The following is a 21,846-nucleotide window of genomic DNA, read 5'->3' on the forward strand; positions in this document are numbered from 1 at the left end:
CTGAGAGTTTGAGAAACTTGTGTCCATATCAGAAGGACACTTCGTAAATATCCAAGTCAGTACTTGAACCCAAATCCATCTAACTCCAATACCTACGCTTTTTCTAATATTTCATACTGGTGATTGTGATATACTTCAGAAAAATAGGAATTCAACTGATTTTTCACATTATGAATCATTGCTAGAAATAGTTCTATAACTGAAATCAGAAGACATTAAGCAAATTATGTATCCAGTGTGTTTCTACCTTTTATTTTTTTATTTTTTATTTTATTTTATTTTATTTTTTTCTTGAGAGGGAGTTTCACTCTTGTTGCCAGGCTGGAATGCAATGGCGGGATCTCAGCTCACTGCAACCTCCACCTCCCAGGTTCAAGCAATTCTCCTGCCTCAGCCTCCTGAGTAGCTGGGATTAGAGGCGCCCGCCACCACGCCCAGCTAATTTTTTGTATTTTTAGTAGAGATGGGGTTTCACCATGTTGGCCAGGCTGGTCTCGAATTCCCAACCTCAGGTGATCGGCCCGCCTCAGCCTCCCAAAGTGCTGGGATTACAGGCGTGAGCCACCACGCCCGGCCATGTTTCTACCTTTTAAAAGGGAGTAGATAAGTCCTCTTCTTTCCTGAGAAGTAAAAGCTGTTCTTGTTGTTTTTTTAAAGAAATTCTTATTCATTTATTTATTTATTTTTTAATTTTATTATTATTATACTTTAAGTTTTAGGGCACATGTGCACAACATGCAGGTTAGTTACATATGTATACATGTGCCATGTTGGTGTGCTGCACCCATTAACTCGCCATTTAGCATTAGGTATCTCTCCTAATGCTATCCCTCCCACCTCCCCCGACTCCACAACAGTCCCCGGTGTGTGTTGTTCCCCTTCCTGTGTCCATGTGTTCTCATTGTTCAATTCCCACCTATGAGTGAGAACATGCAATGTTTGGTTTTTTGTTCTTGCTATAGTTTGCTGAGAATGATGGTTTCCAGTTTCATCCATGTCCCTACAAAGGACATGAACTCATCATTTTTTTACAGCTGCATAGTATTCCATGGTGTATATGTGCCACATTTTCTTAATCCAGTCTATCATTGTTGGACATTTGGGTTGGTTCCAAGTCTTTGCTATTGTGAATAGTGCCACAATAAACATACGTCTGCATCTTTATAGCAGCATGATTTATAATCCTTTGGGTATATACCCAGTAATGGGATGGCTGGGTCAAATGGTATTTCTAGTTCTAGATCCCTGAGGAATCGCCACACTGTCTTCCACAATGGTTGAACTAGTTTACAGTCCCACCAACAGTGTAAAAGTGTTCCTATTTCTCCACATCCTCCTGTTGTTTCCTGACTTTTTAATGGTCGCCATTCTAACTGGTGTGAGATGGTATCTCATTGTGGTTTTGATTTGCATTTCTCTGATGGCCAGTGATGATGAGCATTTTTTCATGTATTTTTTGGCTGCATAAATGTCTTCTTAGTAAAAGTTGTTTTTTATAAACAATATTTTGAAGTATTTTGAAAAGCCACTACCGTATAAATACAGGATGTTTACTAACAAAACAAGTAAGATATAGCTATCTAATAAACACATATTTAAACAGCTCTGATACTGACTTCCTAAACATTATTATAAAAACCAGACACCTTTCCCCAAATAGTTTACAGTAACCTTATTTTATCTGATATTTGCAGGGGGAAGAAAAGTTTTTTTAAAGAAGAAAAACTGGAAAAGAAAAAAATTCTGCATTTTCCCACATAATTCTCTCTCAAAAAGAGGTGAATTCTGTTCTTCCTAAAATTATTTTTTGATTCAAATTACATGCAGAAGAATATTAAAGGATGATTAGACAAATAATAGCTCTCACTAATATATGCAAGATATACCTGAATTTCTTTCTGTATTTCTTCTGAGACTTTAGACTGTGTTAACTTGTTTTTGTAGGCAATTTTATAATGCTTGAGTAACTGCCTGTGCTTTTTTATGTTACTCCATGACCACATCTGTGTATACCTTCTTATATGAACTTCAAGAACAGAATCAATTGCATATTTCCACCTGAAAATCAAATTTTGTTAACGTAAATGTTAATATAAAGGTTTAAGAGAAAACAGGAAAAGTCTTGACTTTTTAGATCTTAGCTGTCAAATTTTTTGTTCTTCTTAACTGTCTTCCTACAAGAGCTCAGCAATTCCCAGTAAAATTGTCTGACTTAAATAGACTTAGATACAAGAAAACCCTTAAGGAACAGAGTTTGCCAAAGCAAAATCCAAAAGGCACAAAATGACACATGGGAAATAGTATTCCAGTATGGTTATAACACTGAGCCTATGTGGATGACTGATAAGCGATAAAACTTTTATAAAAATGTTGAATGTCTTGAATGTTAAGTTAAGAATTTGGGAACCGGCAGGGTGCAGCGGCTCACGTCTGTAATCCCAGCACTTTGAGTGGCCAAGGCAGGCAGATCACAAGGTCAAGAGTTTGAGACCATCCTGGCCAACATGATGAAACCCCATCTCTACTACAAATACAAAAATTAGGCCAGGCACGGTGGCTCACGCCTGTAATCCCAGCAGTTTGGGAGGCCGAGGAGAGTAGATCACAAGGTCAGGAGTTCAAGATGTCGAGATACTGAAAGCCTGTCTCTACTAAAAATACAAAAATTAGCCAGGCGTGGTTGGTGGGTGCCTGTAATCTCAGCTACTTGGGAGGCTCAGGCAGGGAGTTGCTTGAACCCGGGAGATGGAGGTTGCAATGAGCCAAGATCGTGTCACCGCACCCCAGCCTGGGCAACAGAGCAAGACTCTGTCTCAAAAAAATAAAAAATAAAAAATTAGCTGGGCATGGTGGCACACCCTGTACCCCCAGCTACTTGGGAGGCTGAAGCAGGAGAATCGCTTGAACCAGGGAGGCACAAGTTGCAGTGAGCCAAGATCACATCACCGCACTCCAGCATGGGGACAGAGCAAGATTCTATCTCAAAAAAAAAAAAAAGAATTTGGGAACCTAGGAGCAGAAATACAAGTGGATGTTCATATGAAAAAAGTAATATGGACATACAAAAGAAGTGAAAGCTGTTTTTATAAGTAATCAATATATTTACTATTTGTCTTTAAATACTCTTGTCTCTTTTTTTTAAAGTGGCTGAATTACTTGGCTTTTAAAGGTTGCTTAACTCTGAGAGTAACTAAATATATGATTATATGTTTCTCACGAAACAAAAAACAAATTCTAACTTACCACTGTCGACCATTGGTATGAAGTGGTAAATAAGGCTTGTATTTCCTATAAGGCGCATTCCTAACCATATAATCCACTGACTCCAAAAGGTCAATCATACTTAAGTACTGTTAAAACAAATATAAAATTATATTTATTACATTGTACATATAAAAAAAAAGACTAAATTTCATTCCATTTTTTAAACTAGTGAGACTCCAAATTCCCTGAACAATGTTGCCTGGTAGACCAATAATATCCTATATTTCATCAAATTTAAGATGCTATCAATTACAAGTATACTATAGTTCATCAAATTTAAGACACTATCAATTTTTAGTTGTAATATAATTTTAGGTTCTACTACAAAAGAAAACTGCTGTTAATTAAATTGTCTTATCACCAATATATACATCCTATTTTCAGATATGTTAAAATGTAAACTAAATGAACATCTTATAAACAATGAAATATGGTATCTGTAAATTATGATACAAAATATGCCTGTTTCTAAGACTATATATTTTTCCTCTGGACCATCGTTTCAGCAGTAGCTATCTATGAGCTGATTTTGAAATTACTGCAAAAAATTATTGCATAACCAAAGCAAGATAAAGCTATTTAAGCAGCCATCTTACCATCAACACAGCAACTCTATGTAGATCTGACAAACAGTTCAAATGGAGGGAAACATACACCCAGAGGTAACATGAAAGCAGAGAAGATTAAAAAAAAAAGGGGCAAGTCTAGCTTCCTCATCTCTAATTTTTCACAATGCAGTTCTAACTAAAGGTTACCTACCATGCGGTTGTTCATCACTTGAAATGTGTCTAGTCTGAACTTAAATGTATTTTAAGTGATGTGAAATGTCTCATTATAACTTTTTACATTTATTATATGTTGATATGATTAATATTTTGGAAATATTAAGCTAAATAAAATGTATTATTAAAGTTAATTTCACCTTTTTCTTTTTACATTGTTAACACAGCTACTAGAAAATCTAAAATTACAACTTGCATTACATTTTTATTGAACAGAATTGTACAAAAAAGCTAAATTAGCTAAATCTCCTGTCCTCCTTTCACTTCCAGTTCACCAAGCCTGTCACCCCAACTCTCTGGGCATGTAACCATGCTTGGGAAACAAATAAAAAGCTGCCAACATAGCTGTCCTAAAAATTAAAGAAACAATAGTTAATAAGAGTGTCTTCCATTAAAAACTGAGGACAGAAAAACACATTAAAATCTTCCATCAACAGGCCAGGTGCGGTAGCTCATGCCTGTAATCCCAGCACTCTGGGAGGCCGAGGCCAGCAGATCACGAGGTCAAGAGATCGAGACCACCCTGGCTAACACAGTGAAACGCTGTCTCTACTAAAAAATACAAAAAAATTAGCCAGGAGTGGTGGCAGGCGCCTGTAGTCCCAGCCACTCTAAAGGCTGAGGTAGGAGAATGGCATGAACCCGGGAGGTGGAGCTTGCAGTGAGCTGAGATCGCACCATTGCACTCCAGACTGGGCAACAGAGTGAGATTTTTTTTTCAAAAAAAAAAAATCTTCCATCAACAATTGTGAATCAAATGGAAATAATGTCATTCCCTACAGTTTGATATGATTCTCCACACTTTAGGAAAAGATGAAATAAGACTTTAAAAACTACTCAAATTTGAAATTCATTTCCTTTAAAACAAAAATTTTTAAACAGTCAAATCTCAACATAACGAACCCGAAAAAACCACCAACCACTAGAGAAGTAACAATCACAAATAAAAGCAGTGAAGATTCAAGGCTAATCAAAGCTGGAAATATCCACATGAATCATACCTGAGGTTTGGTCAGTTCAATGGCAATATTTTGTATTTCTATGTTGCAATCCAGTTTGGGCGTTTTGAGCTCTGATTCTGCATAAGGATTCATGTAGAGTTTTGCAGAGGCTGATATTGGCTGGAAAACTTATATCACATGGGAAGACATAAGATATGTTTATATGCTTTTACATATAAACAAGTGTAAATAATTATGAGAACACTGTTACTCTAGAAGTAAAGAAAAATGATAAAAATGTGTGTAACAAAATCACTACCAAAAAATATTTAAGCAATTTAAGCTTCTACCTATATGCATAATAATAAGCTCAATGGTTAAAGCGAAATCTCCAAGGAGGAAATTGGAGTCCTATGCTTCTAGGTAAGAAATGTATAAAAGAGACAGACAATCTACTCTTGGTTATTCACAGTCTGCATAAAATTAGACTTCTCTTCCTTGTTGCAAGACATTTAATGATTGTATTATTCATTAAAAATACTAATACAAAAAAGGAAATAAGATCTGATAAATTTGTCTTATTTAATCACTAGCAGAATTTAGTAACAAAATCATGAATAAAATTCATTCCAAAAAAAGAAACTGCTCACCACTTTATTATTGTCAAAATGATCATTACGTATATAACCTTAGAATCAACTAAAGAAAATAATCTTCAGGTTGAGAAGCAATATAAAAAGGTGTATTAGGGAAGATGATAGGGGAATGCAAGGTGATAAATTTTAACCGTGAATAGTATCAAACTATAAAAACTGTGATATCTCAGTAATTACAATTTGCATAAGATTGTACAAAATTTTCAACTGCTTTAAAGGCTAGTTATAAATGGAAAATGCCTAAGAATGAAATTGTAGATTTTCCTTAACTATTTCTTACCATCAATGAACGTAAATGATTTCACAAACTAGCAGCACTTGAAAGTTTCATCATAAAAAAATGTAGGGATCTATGTAACATAAGTGCCAACTATTATCCAGCGTCAATTAGTTATAAAAGAACATGAAGAAAACAACAGTGAACCAAAGTAATATGGAACAACATGAGTATGAAAGCTGAGAACAACCATAAAGGGGTATACTAATAAAAAACCAATAGCTTCATTAGCATGAAACTGAAATAAAGAAAACAGATGGAAAAAATAAATAAATAAGCAGCAAGCTTTGTTAGAGATCCAGTTGTAAAATAAAGGTGAGGCTGCCAAGAAATAGAAAAGCTCACAAAAAAAATTCTCTAGAGTGGCAGGATTATGTTAACACTGCAATAGTAACATAAGGGTGACATGAATACCAGAATCTCTGAGATTTAGTCACTTTTTGAAAAAAGAAAGAAAACCTAAATCCTAAAACAAAGCTAAGCTTTGTAGCAAGCTAAGAAGAATACATGGAATTCAAAGAAGGTTGGCTGTAGGGAATGAACTACAGCTATACTGCCCTTCTCTCTCTCTTATTCTCCAGTGGTGTGTGTTACAATCTATTCCTAAATAATAAATTATAACCCAAACATGCTGTATCATAATAGTAAGGTATAAAATTAATATACTTTGACTAAGTAAGTTTATCAGAAAAGTATGTTAAAATAATGTATTTAATTCTACGTTTCTTCCTATAACATGAAATAAACTTTTACTATTACTTACTGTATTGATAATTTGGGGGTATATTTCCACTTGTAAGAATTTCATTTTTCAGCTGATCCTAAACAAAAAATTTGAATGAGAATGAAAAAGAAAATGCACACATATTCAGACACACACACACACACACACACACACAAAGCTTGGTTCTTCATCAATATCTTTGTTTCTCTGTTACTAGTAGTCAATAAGAAAAATACACTGAGCATCATTTACAAGTATAAAGATACAGAAGCAGATAATTTTAAGAATTCTGTATGTCTACAAACAACCTTGTAGTATGTCCACTCTGACTCCGAAAAAATGTACATATATGTATATCCATACACTGGGATTTCAGACACATTCTAGTCAAAGGTAAATCGTATGTTACAGTATCTTTCTGACAAATCAGAGATAGAAGATTGAAATTTATCCAGTTCTAAAAACTGAATTGTTCTTTCTTTATCCTCTAAGTAAATAAACATGGCTAAGACTGGTTCAGCACATTGAAGTTTTGAATTAATCTTCTACTATTCAGAAAATCATCATCACAAATGTCTAAAACATTTGTCAAAGATACATGCTTTATATCTGAGAAATATTATCTTTATAATACTCTTAATCATTCTAATATGAAATATCAGAATGTGACAAGAATATCATCACAATGAGAATGTAAAAAAGCATAAATAGAGTTTTAATTTAATACCATGGGCTCTGATATCACTGCCCAGGAATGATTTCACAAACATCTTCAAAAACAAAACTGCTTTTCTGAAGACACATAGTGGATTTGAAAGGATGTTTTTCATATTTCTGATTTAGTGAAATACAAGTTAAACAAATGGCTGATATCCTGTCCTCATGAAGGCCCTCTTATATGAAACAAATTTAGGGAGTGGGAGTGAAGTTAGCTCTTCCAAGTATACATTAATATTACCAAAATCTGTTCCCTTGATCTCTGGTAAGACATGCTGCAATTTACATTCCAGTAGGCGCTAAGACTATCAAGTCGTATAAGCTATAGGAGAAAAATGAAAGAGATCAAGCAATCAACACACCGAAATTATGAATCAATATTAAAAGATTATTCTCATGTTCACCACTCCAAAATTACCCAAATGCCATTTTGAATTTTTAAAGGAAAGAAAATAATATAAAAATGAGGGGAAAACATATTCATGTTATTCAGACTTTATTAAGTCTAGCATTTGCTAAACTGCATTTTCAAGAACACTATTTCCAAGGAACTCATTCATTCAATTATCAAATATTTATTCAGAATTTAGTATTTAACAGACCCTGTAAATATTTTGCTGAAAAAAAAAGACATGATCCCTCCAGCAGATATGAATAGCTGTTTCCTGAAAACAGGTGATAGCAGAGGAGTCTATGGTCAACAAGGTGGGAAAGCTACATACTAATTATCCCTCTTGGAGATTCACAGTGTTTGTTAACATATCTAAAGCTCCATAATTTAAAATAAAATGAAACATATCTGTTTAATTATGTATAGCTTAGTACTTTAATCAATAATCTTACTTGATCAGAGAATATTTTCTCTACAACATCTAAAAATATCTCAATATCTAATAAAGTACCATTTGGGAACTATTAACTGTATCCTGTATCTTCACTTGATAGGTAAAGAACCTATATCTCAGAATTGGTAAGTGATTACAGAGGGTCACATAGTAAGTAGCAGGGCCAAAACTAGACCCTAGACTTTTAACTCACACTCCAATGGCACATTCTGCTCCATCAATGTTTCTTCAAGAAAATAAATTAAGTGCACCTAGGAAACTAACAAAAATTTTTATTACAACATAATACCTTGTATATAATTTTGTCTGCTTCATTTAATATGCATGGAGTCCAGTGTTCATTTGCAGTCTAAAAGAAAAAAGAGAATACCTGTGAAATGTGGTATGGATGTCATTAATAGTGCTCTAATACTTATAAAATGTAACAAAATAATTTAGGAAGAAATGACATCTACTTAATGTTAACTAGTGTTAGCTATCTATTTCTTTACACATATTTATAAGACAAAATCAAAGAAACAAGGAAAAGAGAATTGACATGATTCTAATTTGAGTTCATTAATTCAGAAAATAATTACTGGGTTAGTATGTATTTGAATTACGGAAAGAATCAGGTGTGAATGAAAACAGAGAGCCAGCCTATACACTATTGAATATAGTACACATGCTTTTTAAAAAAACAAGTAATTGTTTTGTAACAGGAAGAAAACCAGGAGAGTATGGAAATTACAGCATGGCCATGTTTCTACAAGGACAGCATGTTCAGCAACATCAAATACTAAACTTAGGTAGCAGCAAGGGCGTTATTGAGAAACTTGTTAACAACTGTTTCAGTGGAGTAGTAGAGTGCAAGTACAATGGGCAGATAGGTAAAATGAGATCCAGATCAGAAGTGGGAAGATAACTTTAGATTTATAAGTTAGATTGTAATTGCAAAGAAAAATAAATGGTATGGATACAAAAGAGGTAGGTTTGCTATTGCTGTTGTTGTTATAATAGCCACTATAATAGTTGAAGCAGGAAACAATTGAGCCAGACAATGTGCCAAATGTTTTACATAAACTATCTCATTTAATCATCACAAAAACACTAAAAGGTAGGTACTACTTCAGTGAATGAATGTGGTTTTGACAGAAGGAGATTAACATGATAACCAGTACAATAATATTTTACAGGTCTTTGATAAAATACAATAGGAAGCATAAAAGAGGGAATGGTAAATTCTAAGAAGTGAAAAATAATGAGAAAGAAAGGTCATATATCACGTAAGTATTAAAACTTGAGTAGAATCACCAGGCAGACAAAGAGAAGAAAGTAATACAGACAACTAAAGTAGAATGAAGAGTCTGAGCAAAGATACGAAGGGACAAACAGCAGCAAACACTAAGGAAACTACACATTCTTATGCAATAGTATACCTGTTATCAGACAATAGGAGGTATATGACTATTTTGTATTTTTTGCATTGTCGGCTAGAAGCTCAAAGTCACTCTGCTCCCTTATGACCACTATCATTAGTTACAGTTTTCTGGAACAATTCTCTCTCTATCCTTTAGAACACAGATTCCATCCTCTTTAAAGGTGTTACTGTATACTTCTTTTTGTCAAAAGTTACTTCAAATTCATTTTGGAAACAGGCAAAGGATAAACTAGTTTCCTTCACTCCCTTTCCTTTGTTTCTTCAGCTCTCTCTTTTTCTTTATTGTTTCTGCTCTGTTCTTCAACTCAATGTGTATCTCTACTTCTCTATATGCCCACAACATTGTTAAGCCTTCCACATAGCCATGTCCCTCTTTTTCTGTTTCTCTGCCGGTGTACCACCCTACCATTCTTCTTCCTCTTCTTTCCTTATCGAGGCCCTCTCCATATAAGTAGTCATAAGGCAAACTTGTCTGGTATGATTTATGGTTCACTGTCCTTAACTATTTTATATATATATATATTTTATTATACTTTAAGTCCTAGGGTACATGTGCACAACGTGCAGGTTAGTTACATATGTATACATGTGCCATGTTGGTGTGCTGCACCCATTAACTCGTCATTTGACATTAGGTATATCTCTTAATGCTATCCCTCTCCCCTCCCCCCGACTCCACAACAGGCCCCAGTGTGTGATGTTCCCCTTCCTGTGTCCAAGTGTTCTCACTGTTCAATTCCCACCTATGAGTGAGAACATGCAGTGTTTGGTTTTTTGTCCTTGCGATAGTTTGCTGAGAATGATGGTTTCCAGCTTCATCCATGTCCCTACAAAGGACGTGAACTCATCACTTTTTATGGTTGCATAGTATTCCATGGTGTATACGTGCCACATTTTCTTAATCCAGTCTATCATTGTTGGACATCTGGGTTGGTTCCAAGTCTTTGCTATTGTGAGTAGTGCCGCAATAAACATACGTGTGCATGTGTCTTTATAGCAGCATGATTTATACTCCTTTGCGTATATACCCAGTAATGGGATGGCTGGGTCAAATGGTATTTCTAGTTCTAGATCCCTGAGGAATCGCCACACTGTCTTCCACAATGGTTGAACTATTTTACAGTCCCACCAACAGTGTAAAAGTGTTTCTATCTCTCCACATCCTCTCCAGCACCTGTTTTCTCCTGACTTTTCAATGATTGCCATTCTAACTGTGTGAGATGATATCTCATTGTGGTTTTGATTTGCATTTCTCTGATGGCCAGTGATGATGAGCATTTTTTCATGTGTCTGTTGGCTGCATAAATGTCTTCTTTTGAGAAGTGTCTGTTCATATCCTTCACCCACTTGTTGATGGGGTTGTTTTTTTCTTCTAAATTTGTTTGAGTTATTTGTAGATCCTGGATATTAGCCCTTTGTCAGATGAGTAGATTGCAAAAATTTTCTCCCATTCTGTAGGTTGCCTGTTCACTCTGATGATAGTTCCTTTTGCTGTGCAGAAGCTCTTTAGTTTAATTAGATCCAATTTGTCAATTTTGGCTTTTGTTCCCATTGCTTTTGGTGTTTTAGACATGAAGTCCTTGCCCATGCCTATGTCCTGAATGGTATTGCCTAGGTTTTCTTCTAGGGTTTTTATGGTTTTAGGTCTAACATGTAAGTCTTTAGTCCATCTTGAATTAACTTTTGTATAAGGTGTAAGGAAGGGATCCAGTTTCAGCTTTCTACATATGGCTAGTCAGTTTTCCCAGCACCATTTGTTAAATAGGGAATCCTCTCCCCATTTCTTGTTTTCTTCAGGTTTGTCAAAGATCAGATAGTTGTAGATGTGTGGTATCATTTCTGAGGGCTCTGTTCTGTTCCATTGGTCTGTATCTCTCTGTCTTGGTACCAGTACCATGCTGTTTTGGTTACTGTAGCCTTGTAGTATAGTTTGAAGTCAGGTGGTGTGATGCCTCCAGCTTTGTTCTTTTGGCTTAGGATTGACTTGGCAATGCAGGCTCTTTTTTGGTTCCATATGAACTTTAAAGTAGTTTTTTCCAATGCTGTGAAGAAAGTCATTGGTAGCTTGATGGAGATGGCATTGAATCTATAAATTACCTTGGGCAGTATGGCCATTTTCACGATATTGATTCTTCCTATCCATGAGCATGGAATGTTCTTCCATTTGTTTGTGTCCTCTTTTATTTTGTTGAGCAGTGGTTTGTAGTTCTCCTTGAAGAGGTCCTTCACATCCCTTGTAAGTTGGATTCCTAGGTATTTTATTCTCTTTGAAGCAATTGTGAATGGGAGTTCACTCATGATTTGGCTCTGTTTGTCTGTTACTGGTGTATAAGAATGCTTGTGATTTTTGCACATTGATTTTGTATCCTGAGACTTTGCTGAAGTTGCCTATCAGCTTAAGGAGATTTTGGGCTGAGATGATGGGGTTTTCTAGATATACAATCATGTCATCTGTAAACAGGGACAATTCGACTTCCTCTTTTCCTAATTGAATACCCTTTATTTCTTTCTCCTGCCTGACTGTCCTGGCCAGAACTTCCAATACTATGTTGAATAGGAGTGATGAGAGAGGGCATCCCTGTCTTGTGCCAGTTTTCAAACGGAATGCTTCCAGTTTTTGCCCATTCAGTATGATATTGGCTGTGGGTCTGTCATAAATAGCTCTTATTATTTTGAGATACATCCCATCAATACCTTTTATTGAGAGTTTTTAGCATGAAGGGCTGTTGAATTTTGTCAAAGGCCTTTTCTGCATCTATTGAGATAATCATGTGGTTTTTGTCTTTGGTTCTGCTTATATGCTGGATTATGCTTATTGATTTGCGTATGCTGAATCAGCCTTGCATCCCAGGGATGAAGCCTACTTGATCATGGGGGATAAGCTTTTTGATGTGCTGCTGGATTCGGTTTGCCAGTATTTTACTGAGGATTTTTGCATCGATGTTCATCAGGGATATTGGTCTAAAATTCTCTTCTTTTTGTTGTGTCTCTGCCAGGCTTTGGTATCAGGATGATGCTGGCCTCATAAAATGAGTTAGGGAGGATTTCCTCTTTTTCTATTGATTGGAATAGTTTCAGAAGGAATGGTACCAGCTCCTCCTTGTACCTCTGGTAGAATTCGGCTGTGAATCCATCTGGTCCTGGACTCTTTTTGGTTGGTAAGCTATTAATTATTGCCTCAATTTCAGAGCCTGTTATTGATCTATTCAGAGATTCAACTTCTTCCTGGTTTAGTCTTGGGAGGGTGTACGTGTCGAGGAATTTATCCATTTCTTCTAGATTTTCTAGTTTATTTGCATAGAGGTGTTTGTAGTATTCTCTGATGGTAGTTTGTATTTCTGTGGGATCGGTGGTGATATCCCCTTTATCATTTTTTATTGCGTCTATTTGATTCTTCTCTCTTTTCTTCTTTATTAGTCTTGCTAGCGGTCTATCAATTTTGTTGATCTTTTCAAAAAACCAGCTCCTGGATTCAATGATTTTTTGAAGGGCTTTTTGTGCCTCTATCTCTTTCAGTTCTGCTCTGATCTTAGTTATTTCTTGGCTTCTGCTAGCTTTTGAATGTGTTTGCTCTTGCTTCTCTAGTTCTTTTCATTGTGATGTTAGGGTGTCCATTTTAGATCTTTCCTGCTTTCTCTTGTGGGCATTTAGTGCTGCAAATTTCCTTCTACACACTGCTTTAAATTGTGTCCCAGAGATTCTGGTATGTTGTGTCTTTGTTCTCGTTGGTTTCAAAGAACATCTTTATTTCTACCTTCATTTCGTTATGTACCCAGTAGTCATTCAGGAGCAGGTTGTTCAGTTTCCATGTAGTTGAGCGGTTTTGAGTGAGTTTCTTAATCCTGAGTTCTAGTTTGATTGCACTGTGGTCTGAGAGACTGTTTGTTATAATTTCTGTTCTTTTACATTTGCTGAGGAGTGCTTTACTTCCAACTATGTGGTCAACTTTGGAATAGGTGAGGTGTGGTGCTGAGAAGAATGTATATTCTGTTGATTTGGGGTGGACAGTTCTGTAGATGTCTATTAGGTCTGCTTGGTGCAGAGCTGAATTCAATTCCTGTACCCTCCTTAACTTTAAAAGTATCTAAGTGAACCACATCTTCCTCTCCATACATGCCCCAAAACATGTTTCCTACCACTTAGTTGCCTGTAATAGAAATAAAAATGTCCAGCCTATATATAATATGTATGTATGTGTGTATATATATACACACACAGTCTACCCTTAAAGATCATTAAAAGAAAAACTCATTATAAAATAATCACAATAAATTAATTTACATATTGCCCAATGAGATGAGTGTGCGCACACACACATACACATACATAAACATATGCATATCTATAAGCTATTTAGAAATTCCATCTACCTACACCAAAGATGAGTACATGACTCTACAGAAATTCATCTTCCCCTACTTTCCCCACATGTTTAAGATACAGCTTTTATTTCTTTCAAATAATTTGAAAATGATATTTTGATACCTGTTACACAGAAAGACAAAAATAATTTTAAAATGTAATAATAGCATCACTAAAAATGTTAAACTTCTAGAAAAGTTGTTTAGCATGATATTTAAAAAATCATAGTTCTTTGTTGCATAGTTGATTTTAGACCATTTACCCTGTGACTTCAGAATAATACTTTACAGGTTCCATAGAAGTTTTAAAAAAAGCAAACATTACCAGTAGACTAAGCTCTCCCAGTGTGACACCAAATGAAAGAGGCCGCTTTGGATCAGTGACCTACCAAAGAAGAAAAGATAACAGTAAAATATGCTGATGGTGAAGGCGAATCCATGTCCTTCACAATGGGCAGCAGAGCGAAATGTGTTTACAGGTTAAGTCATACAACCCAATTGGATTTGTGGAAAACACAGAGGAAGAAGGTAATAACATGGCTGGGATTATCCATATTTTGTAGACATAACATTTCTATGCTACCAATAAGATCCTTTCCCAGTGGAACTCTTTTCACACTAGAAAATGACTCACTAACTATGACTAACAAGACTTTTCTCTAGACAGTTAAAAAGGAATAATCTTTTTATGTGTATCATCAAAGATTTTTTCACAGATAAATTTTAAAAGGTGTTACAGATAACAATGACACTAAATCATTTTAATAACACTTAGGGTACACAGTGGAATACTATTCAGCCATAAAAAAAGGAAAACATGTTTGTTTGGGTTTTTTTGCAGCAACATGGATGGAACTGGAGGCCATTATCTTAAGTGAAACAACCCAGAAGCAGAAAAACAAACTGCATGTTCTCACTTATAAGTGGCAGCTAAATAATGAATATACGTGGTCAGCGTGTGGAATAATACACATTGGAGACTTGAAAGGGTAGGGTGGGTGAGAAGTAGGTGTAAATGATACGAAATTTATTAATGGGTACAATGTATATTATGGGTTATGGAGACACTAAAAGTTCAGACTTCACCACTATGCAGTATATCATGTAACAAGGCTGCACTTGTACTCCTTAAATTTACACATTTAAAAAAAAAGGCTTTCATACTTGGAAATATGAACTATCTCTTTAAGCCTTTAATGTTCTTAACACTTCAAAATGCTTCTAGGAAAATCTCTAGATCCTTAATATTTAATTTATTTAGTCTCTGTATCCAAAATCTGTCAACATTAAGTTTTTGTTCTATTTCTAATCTTCAATATCTAAGTTGCAATCCACGGTGCTTAAACTATACCACAATATGCACAGTATCACTGTTTTAGACATCTTAAAGAAAAGTCTTATAGAACTGTTTGGTCATGGCAGAAACTAAGGGAAATAAGGAGAAGGGAAATGGATAATGTTCTAAATCATCCAACTGGGACTCCAGAGTTTAGTCACATACAATTTTCTAAATGGAAAAAATCCATGTGGTACAGTTGAGAAGTACAAATAGCTTTATAAGTCATTTTAATTAACATCAGATATATGATGATTTGTGGCAAAATATTTTCCTTTATTCCCACACTCATCTTTTTATACTTAGAGATAACTAGCTCAAAATAACCTGCAGCTCTTTCTGAGGAAACTCATTTGTTTTATTAAAGACAACCCTCAGTTGCTAATGTACTATCTACAAACCACAGCTATTATCCAGTGAGCATCTTTATGATAAATTATTACATTTTCTCTACACTCATTTCTTAATACATAATTTTGCAAATGAAAGAATTGCCTTCATTTTAAAGGCTGAATAGTATTCCATTGTGTATTTATCTATTTTTTTAATCCATTCATCCACTGATGGGCAATCTATAGTGAATAGTGCTGAAATGAACAAGGGAATGCTGACATCTCTTTGACATACTGACTTCAATTCCTTTGGATATATACAGCAGTTCCCCCTTATCCTCTGGAGATATGTTCCAAGCCCCCTAGTGGATGTCTGCAAACACAAATAGTACCAAACCCTAAATACACTAGGTTTTTTCCTACATATACATACCTATGATAAAGTTTAATTTTACAAATTAGAAATGGGATTGCTAGATCATACAGTAATTTGATTTTTAGATTCTGAGGAAACTCCATACTGTTTTCCAAAATGGCTGTAGTAATTTACATTCCCACCAACAGTGTACCCAGGTTCACTTTTCTCGACATAGGATTTTAATGATAATTCTTCCACTTTCATGATGTGTTGAGTATACTTTATTTTCTTAAGTTTGTTATTAACAAAGGCATTTATGAGTGATTTTTTAAGACATTTATTTGTTAACACAATTCATTTTAATGACTCCATAAATAAAGTCAGTATAAGACAGAGGTGGTATTTTTTGACAATCTACAAATGTGTCCTGCTGACTTATCAAGTTACATAGGGAACTTATCAAGTAAAGAAAAACAAATTCTAGAAATGTCAGTATTGCTTTAATTCAATTCAAATTAAAAACAAAAAGAATGCAAACTCATTTTTAGAAGCAAGGAACATTTCCAGGTTTCTAGATAAACGAAAAAATTCAAGTTCTTACATGTTTCAAACTTTTAAACAAAGCAATGCATATTGTTCAAAATATGTGTTGTATTTTAATTAAAATTAGCCAGTTAAACAGTTCTTAATCAGCTGATGTTACACTTTTGGTTATGAGTGAAGTTTGGTTTCTTCTGTGCAACTACTGTTGCACATGTGTGTGAATAGTTTTGGGTGTTCAATCCAACTCAGTGGAATGTAAAGAAAATGAGACTACAGTCAAGTGATCAGATTTTAGTCACTTTTTGGCCAATTAACATTATCATTAGTTATTCATCACCTTTTAGAATTAACTCTTTTGTCAGCATAAAGCAAAAACTAGTTCCTTAAAGTTATAATATTATATCTTAACACGTAAAGTAAAATTCAAAAAAAATAACAGAAGACAATCCAAAAACCTCTTATATCAGCTTCAGAAAGGAACACATGGTAATTTTATAGTATATTTATGTACATAAATGCCCAATAAAACTAGCCTAACACAAGAAGATATGGTAGTGTACTCATAAGAAAAAAATTAATCTTGGATTTAAAAATGGGTACAGATAATCCATATACAGAAAAGTCAAGACTATTATAAAATACATATTTAATTAACTGAGTAAATAAAAATTACTTACATCATCTTCATATTTAATGTGAATATCTGTGATTTTTACTTGTACATTTTTTATTACTTGAGTTGCCAATTTTTCCACAAATGTATCCTTTTTGGCTTCTTTTGGCTTATCTATTAAAAAACAGAAAAATACAAGCTCAAGAGTTGAAATTCTCATATACCTCAAAATTAATAACCAAAGGATAGCTAAGGTACTACTCAATGGAAATTACAGCCAATAGTGTCTTTATTTATATTTTAATATGCATTTCCAACTTAAAACTTGTTTTTGAATTTATACTGTTATCTGACATTCATTTCACATTCCAAATCAGAAATAAAGTGGCAATGTGTATAAACAACACCATGGCATAAAACCACTTTTACCTACCTTTTGAACGATCAAGACCTTTAAAAGGTTTCTTAAAATGTTTTTTGTGCTTTTTACGTTTACGTCCTTCTCAGTGGAAGCATTTTAGTGAGAAAAGGATAAGATTCAAGTTAGCAGACTACAGGACAGAAAAGAAAACAAGAGAATTCTTCCCAACAGCAAATTCTGGCACAACTCACCTTACCTTATTCTAAACTGATCTGTTACTTCAATATAAAGACAAATTTACAAATCTTCTTTAGTCTAGAATAACCTTTTATTGTAAAGAATAACCTTCTTTAATCTAGAAAATAAATTGGCAGGTGTAATTATACTAAAATTGGATAAAATCTCCATTCCCAATGCCATTTATAATATTAATGACTTTACAAAGTTACACTTTAATTTCAGTATTACCAAAATATTGGAAATGTAACAACGACAGAATATAAAACTTTCAGAAGAAGGTTTTGATAAACATATGGTAAGAACATAGGCATACAAATGAAATGAAAGGGTAAGTTGCCCACAGATGACTTCCTCTGGATGATACACTTCACAAGCAAATTATTTAATGACTCAAAGATATAAAGAACATTAAGTGGGCATAACATGTACATTGGACTGTACACTGAATTCGATTAGGAATTCCTTTAAAACCTCATTCTCTTTCGACACTGCCTCACTGCATTCTGGCATTTACCAATACCTGTCTTACTCAACTTACAAATCTTCATACCCAACTTCCTATCAGGCATCACCTCCAGCCTGAACTCTTGAGGCAGTCTCTGTATTATCTACTGATCTCTAGTCTCCAGCCTCAGCTCCTATTAAAGGTCCTTCTACCCTGTTACCAGATTGATGTCTTTCAAAATACTAATCATATCCTGTTAATCTCTTGCTCAAAATTATTTAAAGGCTCTCTGCAACCCCCCAGACATAATTAAAATGTGTTTACACAATAAAGTCCTTTTATGATGTGACCCTACGTCCCTGCCCTGTTCTATCTCCTGCCATGCATCCTTGCAGTGGATACTACAGAAATAATATTTACACTTTCCCAAACAAGCCATACTTTCTAATGCCTAATGCCTCTACACATGTCATTCCGTGAACTTCTGTCGCCCTCCCTGAAGTTCTTCACCAGGCGAACTCCTGGGCAGCTTTTAAATCTCAGGTTCAGCACTACTGCCTGTGTGAAGCCTTCTTAAACTATTCCAAGTAGCCCCAGGGCCTGTACCTTATACAGAATTGCATTAAACAGTGATTATACCATATTTGAAGTGTTTGCTCAATTGTCTTGCCATCAGGAAGCAGACTTCATTAGGTCAGAGATAATCCTATACCTGGGCACAAAGCACACAATACTTATCTGTTCAAATGAATAAAAAAAAATTCAGATCCAACTAAATTCATGTTATATATATTTTAGAGAATATATGTGAAATTGAGCTTGAAATTTTTAATTTGTTCTTCCTTGACTTTTAAAAGCAAATTGTTCTGCCCCTACAAAAATTAAGAAACAAATCCTGGACTACAAAAATAAAACCCTCAGTTTCAAGAAGTAAACATTTAATAAGTAATGTAACACAATCAGGATAGTGCTATTCCAGTAATTCTTGCCACTGTGAAAGTCACTGACTCTGTTCTATTCATAAATCAAACATACATAAAAAGAATGAGTTCTCAAAGAAATACCATTTGAAAAGAAACAAGTAAGAAAGCCAGACTAGCCCTGAAAACCATTCCACTTGGCTAGAACAGCTTTCAAAGACATAGACTCAGCTGCTTCGTGTTAAATTCTCTTCTTACCTGACCAATTATCTTTCTGGTTTCATATTTGTTCTAGCCCCATGTTCTGTCTTTCATCTCAATGGCAGATACACCATGCTTAAACCTCTCTAAACAGTTTAAATCTAATCTTAGAGCTAACATAGCTCTTTAGAGAAAGTTTCTAATTAATCCAATAAATAATAAATTTATGACTCTCAATCACAAACTAAAGCAGTTCTCAAAGACTTTGGTTTCACAATCCATTTAGCATTTATAACTTGAGGACTCTAAAGAACTTTTTATTTATGTGGGTTATAACTATTGATATTTACCATATTATAAATAAAAACTGAAAAAATATGAATTCATTTAAAAATAAGCCATTACATAATAACGTATAGTTATAAAAATAGCTATATTTTTTAAACAGAAAGTTGTGAGAAAAGTCGCATGGTTTTACATTCTTACAAATCTCTTTAATGTCTCACTTAGTAGAAGACAGTTGGATTAGCATATCTGCTTCTGCCCTCAACCTGTTGAGATATGTTGTTTTAATTGAAGTACATGATGAAAATCTGATCTCACTATAGATATATAATTAGAAAAGGGGGGAGTATATTCATTGCCTTTTCGTATCAAACTCAACAAGTGGAAGTTTCTTAAAGGTAGTTGCATCATGGAATCTGAAACCCTATCAATGAATTTTTCACACAAATTAAAATCAATTAGTCCATCTTGCACTTTAAATGAACCCCTTTACACATGTATGTTTTTTATCTTCCATTGGAAATACTGCTTTACTGAATTATGCAAATCTTCCAAATGTCAAGTCATTTCATTATTTAATATTGAAAGTCACATCTGTTAATATTACATCAGAATCTCATCAGAAAAGTCTTGAAGTACTACTGGGAAGCTGTCGATCTCAAGTTGGCAAACACAAGTTTTCCAAAATTCTACTCAAGAGCTCAAATTTTATCATTGGCAACAAATATTGCCAGTTGCTTTTCCTTGAAGTGGTTTTGTTGAAGTGTCTACCAAACAACCAAAACTGAATAATGATAGTCTGTGATTCTTCCAACTAAAAATGGCTTTCCAGAAAAAAAGCAACTAGCTCAGCTCACAACTCAAACATATGCACAAGTAATTTTCCTTGAAACAATCATCCTACTTCAGTATGCAGAAATGCTTCAGGCATACTTTCTCTGCTGTTGCACAAAATATTAAAGAGACATGCTCAAGGGTTGAAGTTTATTAAAATTTAAAACTTCCTACTTCATCAAGGGAATTCTTAAGTAAAAACTGGCAATTTTTTGGTTTCATTTTGCTTACTGTGAGTGCATGGTAGTGAAGAATACAGTGACTACTACTATAGTCTGGTGCCACTGCCTTGAATCATGCTAAGGCAGCTAGCAATTTTTATACACTATTGCTTTTGCACCAGCAATGTAAATGTCAACAAAAAGAAAAATCAAATAATGCTTAGTATTATTATGAAAATCATTTTGACTTTTTGAGAACCACTGCTTTAGAATAAAAAAAAAAAAGTAACATCAAATGAGGAAATAATATGTACTCATAAACTGAAAAGAGGAAATGATCATGAAACACACGTTGAGTCCTAGCCAGCTGAATGAAGATATCATCAACAAAATAAACTATTCTCATTTCAGAAGCACCAACATTCTGGACCTCATTTTTTTATCTACGCTAATATACCTTTAAAAAAAACTGAATCAATGATGTTTTCTTTTATGGTGACAGCTGTTATAGTCTGCTGTTTTTAACAATGCTACCCAGACTACAGTAAGCTGGCTTGATTATAACCTACAAAACCGGACAGTGAGCCATGAGTATCTCCATGCTATCTTTGATATTAAACAAAGTAACTATAAGACAAATTAACACAGGCACACTTACGGAAGGAGCAGGTTTATTAGAACGGAAACTGCTTTCAGGGTAATTTCACCTAATGCTGTAAAGCCTGTCATGAAAATTCCTCTTCCATTTGTCACATGAATCAACCTACTAAAGTTCCTAGCTACAGAAATAATTCTAACATGATGCTTATTGTTTACAAATTTCAAGATACAGACCCACTTGCCATTTAATCAAAACAAATTTAAGTGTGATTGAGTTAACCTAACAAGCTCTTGAAGTATGATATAAAACATAAAGTTTAACAAATAAGATTATGTAAAATACTAAAAAATATTATTTTAATGTATTTGGTAGATTTCCTAGTATATAAAAGAATCATATTATAAATCCTAATACAAACAGTAAGCCTTTAATTTGCCTTTTGCAAAGCTTGAAATTTCAATATGCTGTACAGGACAGTAGTGTAGAGGTACCTCTAGAGCTACAACAGAGGTGAAACAAATCAAAGCTCAGAGGAACACCTCCTGTCAAGGTTCTGAATTCAAAAGAAAAAAATCCACTTTATTGCTTTTTACGTTCCAAAACCACCGCTATCAGAGATGAACTGCTTA

At 34.4% G+C, this 21,846-nt stretch overlaps 1 protein-coding gene across 5 annotated transcripts in view; it reads right to left on the reverse strand.

Annotated features, from left to right (window-relative positions):
- VPS13C (vacuolar protein sorting 13 homolog C) overlaps positions 1-21,846 on the reverse strand; it is a 199,812-nt gene that overhangs the window by 149,473 nt on the left and 28,493 nt on the right. For 2 of the 5 annotated variants that reach the window (XM_054531580.2, XM_063716170.1), the window contains exons 7-15: positions 17,603-17,668; positions 17,234-17,343; positions 14,313-14,372; positions 8,496-8,555; positions 7,603-7,683; positions 6,684-6,741; positions 5,048-5,175; positions 3,244-3,350; positions 1,887-2,058 (exon numbers count right to left, since the gene is read on the reverse strand). In XM_054531580.2, coding sequence (XP_054387555.1) covers positions 1,887-2,058; positions 3,244-3,350; positions 5,048-5,175; positions 6,684-6,741; positions 7,603-7,683; positions 8,496-8,555; positions 14,313-14,372; positions 17,234-17,343; positions 17,603-17,668 — 842 coding nt within the window. Of the gene's footprint in view, positions 1-1,886; positions 2,059-3,243; positions 3,351-5,047; positions 5,176-6,683; positions 6,742-7,602; positions 7,684-8,495; positions 8,556-14,312; positions 14,373-17,233; positions 17,344-17,602; positions 17,669-18,854; positions 19,663-21,846 lie in introns of those variants that run through there. The other 3 variants (XM_002825516.4, XM_063716171.1, XM_054531581.2) reach the window with 2 other exon arrangements.

This window comes from Pongo abelii, chromosome 16, assembly GCF_028885655.2.
Source record: "Pongo abelii isolate AG06213 chromosome 16, NHGRI_mPonAbe1-v2.0_pri, whole genome shotgun sequence".
NCBI classification, from domain to species: Eukaryota; Metazoa; Chordata; class Mammalia; order Primates; family Hominidae; genus Pongo; species Pongo abelii.